This window comes from Accipiter gentilis, chromosome 7 (assembly GCF_929443795.1).
Source record: "Accipiter gentilis chromosome 7, bAccGen1.1, whole genome shotgun sequence".
In the NCBI taxonomy this organism is placed as follows: Eukaryota; Metazoa; Chordata; class Aves; order Accipitriformes; family Accipitridae; genus Astur; species Astur gentilis.
This window is the reverse complement of record NC_064886.1, coordinates 238,083-241,218: the sequence shown is the minus strand read 5'-3', so window position 1 is coordinate 241,218 and position 3,136 is coordinate 238,083. Positions and strand designations below refer to the sequence as shown.

The window sequence follows — 3,136 nt, the reverse complement described above, 5'->3', positions numbered from 1 at the left end:
AGGTCAAAAGACTCCGGGAGATGCCTGGGAGGAGTCTCAAGTGGATCTCAGAGGAGAAAGGTTCCTCCAAACGAGACCCAACAGCTCAGGCAGCTGCCTGGGAGGAGCCCTTGGTGGCTACCTGGGATTACAGACACCTGCCAGAGGAAGAAACCTGTATCATGTGTCCATGCTGGGAAGCCCCTGAGCTGCTTCCAGGGTAGGAAGGAAAGGGGTCGGGCAATGCTGGTGTCCCCTGGAGCCGTGGCAGCCCCAGGGGGCTGGGCGGCAAGTCTTGCTCATGTACTCAGGGAACAGCTGATCACCAGTTCTTGGCTCAGGAAGGAGTTTTATCCTGGGGCGAGGTTCCCTCAGCAGTGTCTGCCCACAGTGTGTTCATCTGCTGTCTCCTGGACACTGGGTCGGGCTGTTGTACCAGGCAAAGGGATGCCTTGGGTGCCTGGTGCTCCACAGCCGTCAATCTCCAGCAGCCCACTCCAGAGGGGTCCGGCTGCCTCTGCCCTGCCGGCAGCCTGGCTTTTCCAGGGCCTGTCCCCACGGGCAGGGATGGTACAGGAGCCTCTTGCCAGAGCCCAACCCCCCGCTCCGCATCCCCACTGCCCAGCGGACAGCTTAGTGCCTGCGAGGGCCCTGCCAGACCCCTGGCCCCAGCAGCAGCTTTTATGACATGCACGGCCGGGCGGGCAGCAGCGGCTCCTTCCTGACGGAGTGTCATGCCTGTCTGCAGCCTTTCCAAGCAGGCCATGTTTTGCCGAGGGAAGAGCCCTAGGTGACCTGGGGACATGGAGGTCCATGAGGTTCCCCTGCCAAGAGAGGCGGAGGGCTGGAGGGCACAGCTGGACTCCTGCTCCTGCAACAGCAGGGACTCGCTGGCCAGAAGTGGCCCCGAGGACCCCGGCAAGGGGCTGTGCTCAGTGCTGCAGAGGAAGGGAAAACTCCCCCTGGGAGCTGTGCCAATCTGCCCGGGGGAAAAAACTCCTTCCTGAGCCCAGCCCTGGTGCCCCGAGCAGGGTCCGGTTTGCTCCTGCGGGGGAGCGCGTTTGGGGTCGGCAGCCAGGGACCTTTTCCAGCCTGTTTGGTGCAAAGGCACGGGTGGGCGTGGGGCATCAGTCCCGGGAGAGCTGTGGCTGACTCCTCTTTCCCGGGAAGGGCAGGTCGCTCTCGCCGTGTCTCTGTCCTGCGCCCACCCGGGTTTCTTTGTCCTGCCAGCTGCTGCCCAGCGAGGAGGGTTCGGCTGAGCTCAGCACGGATGTCCCGGGACCCGCCGAAGGAGAGCTCCTGCTTGGTCAGCATCCTGACCGCTTCGCCTTGGGGGGGGCTCCAGCGCTGTGCCGACCTCTGCTGAGCTGAGCCAAGGTGAACAGAGCTGAGCCTGCCCGTGCCAGGGTCCCCAGGAGCTGGGCTGGGTGAGGTGCAGGGGGACCAGGTATCAGGCACAGCTGGAGTGGGGCAGCGTCAGCCCCCAGGGCCTCCCACCCGTGTCTGCAGGAGATGGCCGATGGGCAGCTGAGGAGCAAAGCATCCCTAGAGCCTTGCCTGCCCTCTGCACCTGTGGGAGCAGATAAATCCCACCCAGGAGAGAAAGCCCATGGCGCTCCATCCTGCCTCAGGTGTCTGCACCCCTTGCCCAGTTCCAGCATCTTACAGTCCTTTGGGATCCTCCACTCTGGCTCTAGAGCCGCTCGGTGCCCAGACAGCTCATTTGGGAAGCGTGTTCCTGGGCAAAGTGCTCCTGGGCTACCCCTCTGGTGCTGGCAGCCCCTTCCCCTGGAGCTGGAAGGGGACAGCTGGGGGGCACTGCCAGGCTGCAGCCTTCCTGCCTCCAGGCAGGCAGGGATCAGATGGGGACAGGTTCTTGGTCCTTCTTGCTCAGCAAGGACACAGCTTGACTCCCCGCAACTGCAGGCATCCCCCATGGGTGGGAGCTGTGGGCCACAGTCCCTCCTTCCCCCCCCCCCCAAAATTACACCTGCCTTCCACAATCCATTTATTTATAGAAATTCAACATTAAAACCACACCTGGGGGCCAGCACAGACCTGCAGAGCACAGCTCCAGCCCCTGGTGCCCCCAGACCCCCATGCCAGGCAGCTGGGGGCAGGACAGCCCAGTCCCTGGCACGGCTCCCACCTTCCCTCCCTTGCTGCAGGAAGGGTGTGCAGCTTCTCTGATCCGGCACATGGCTAAGGGCGTCCACGACCACTCTCCTGTGCCCCAACTGGCACAGTGGAGGCAGGAGGAGCAGCCCACTGCATCAGTGCCGGAGCTGGGGATTTGTGCGGAGCAGCCACTCAATGGTTTCCAGCAGGTAGGCCGTACCGTAGTGCCGGGCGATGTTCTGGAAGACGTTGACGTGGTCCATGAAGGTCTGGAGAGAAGGGAGCAGGAAGGGAAGGATGCTGCCCAGCACTCCCGGGCAGCGGGGGTGCTCCAGCAGGGTGGCTGGGCAGGGCTGGTGGAGCAGAGGGCAGCACAGCAGGTCCCATGGGAGAAGCAGTTAGGAAGAGGCAGAGGAGGAACAGGGCACTGCAGGGCACCTTGCTGTCCCTCCAGGAGCTGCTGGCATAAGGCTGGGCTAGGCAGGAGGGTGGTACCTGGGAGGAGATGGTGAGGGCGAAGTCTCCAGCACAGCTGCAGTACACGGGCATGTGTGCCTCCTTCACGCCATGGCACTTGTTGCACACCTGGAGGCCAAGGAGTTTTAGGTGGGCCAGGAGACGAGGCCAAGTCCCTCTGCCAGGGGTAGAGTGAATGTGTCCAGCCTCAGCCAGTCAGGGGGACGGGCAAGCCCCGCACTCACCAGGTCCTGCAGCACAAAGGCCATTAGCTTCTTCTGCAGGGCTTCCACCAGCGCTGTCCTGGGTGACGTCGACTTACAAAAATGATTACGTTACGGGTCCTGAGGTTAAACTGGTGGTTGTGTGCGGCGTCGATGTCATTCCTGAGCCTCGGGCGCCTTCTCTCGGAATTTGTTGGTAATCGCACCCAATCTGTGGGGAAGATGGGGGGGTACTTTCTCCCTGCTCATTCACCTCCCCTTCCTCCTCCAGGCTAATTAAAACAGCAGCTTTTGAGAAGTCTGAATATAATTGGGATGTTCAAGCCAGCATGCTCGTCTTGCTGTGTCTCCCGAATGCG

General features: G+C 62.2%; 1 protein-coding gene across 1 annotated transcript; it reads right to left on the bottom strand.

The window, feature by feature from the left end:
* Window positions 1–2,158: 2,158 nt before the first annotated feature.
* On the bottom strand, window positions 2,159–2,824 carry LOC126040343 (DNA polymerase epsilon catalytic subunit A-like). Its single transcript, XM_049804548.1, has 3 exons — window positions 2,799–2,824; window positions 2,593–2,682; window positions 2,159–2,366 (listed from the first exon to the last, which is right to left on the bottom strand). Exons 1-3 carry the CDS (start codon window positions 2,820–2,822, stop codon window positions 2,253–2,255), a joined length of 228 nt encoding a protein of 75 aa, XP_049660505.1. The 5' UTR covers window positions 2,823–2,824; the 3' UTR covers window positions 2,159–2,252.
* Window positions 2,825–3,136: the final 312 nt, after the last annotated feature.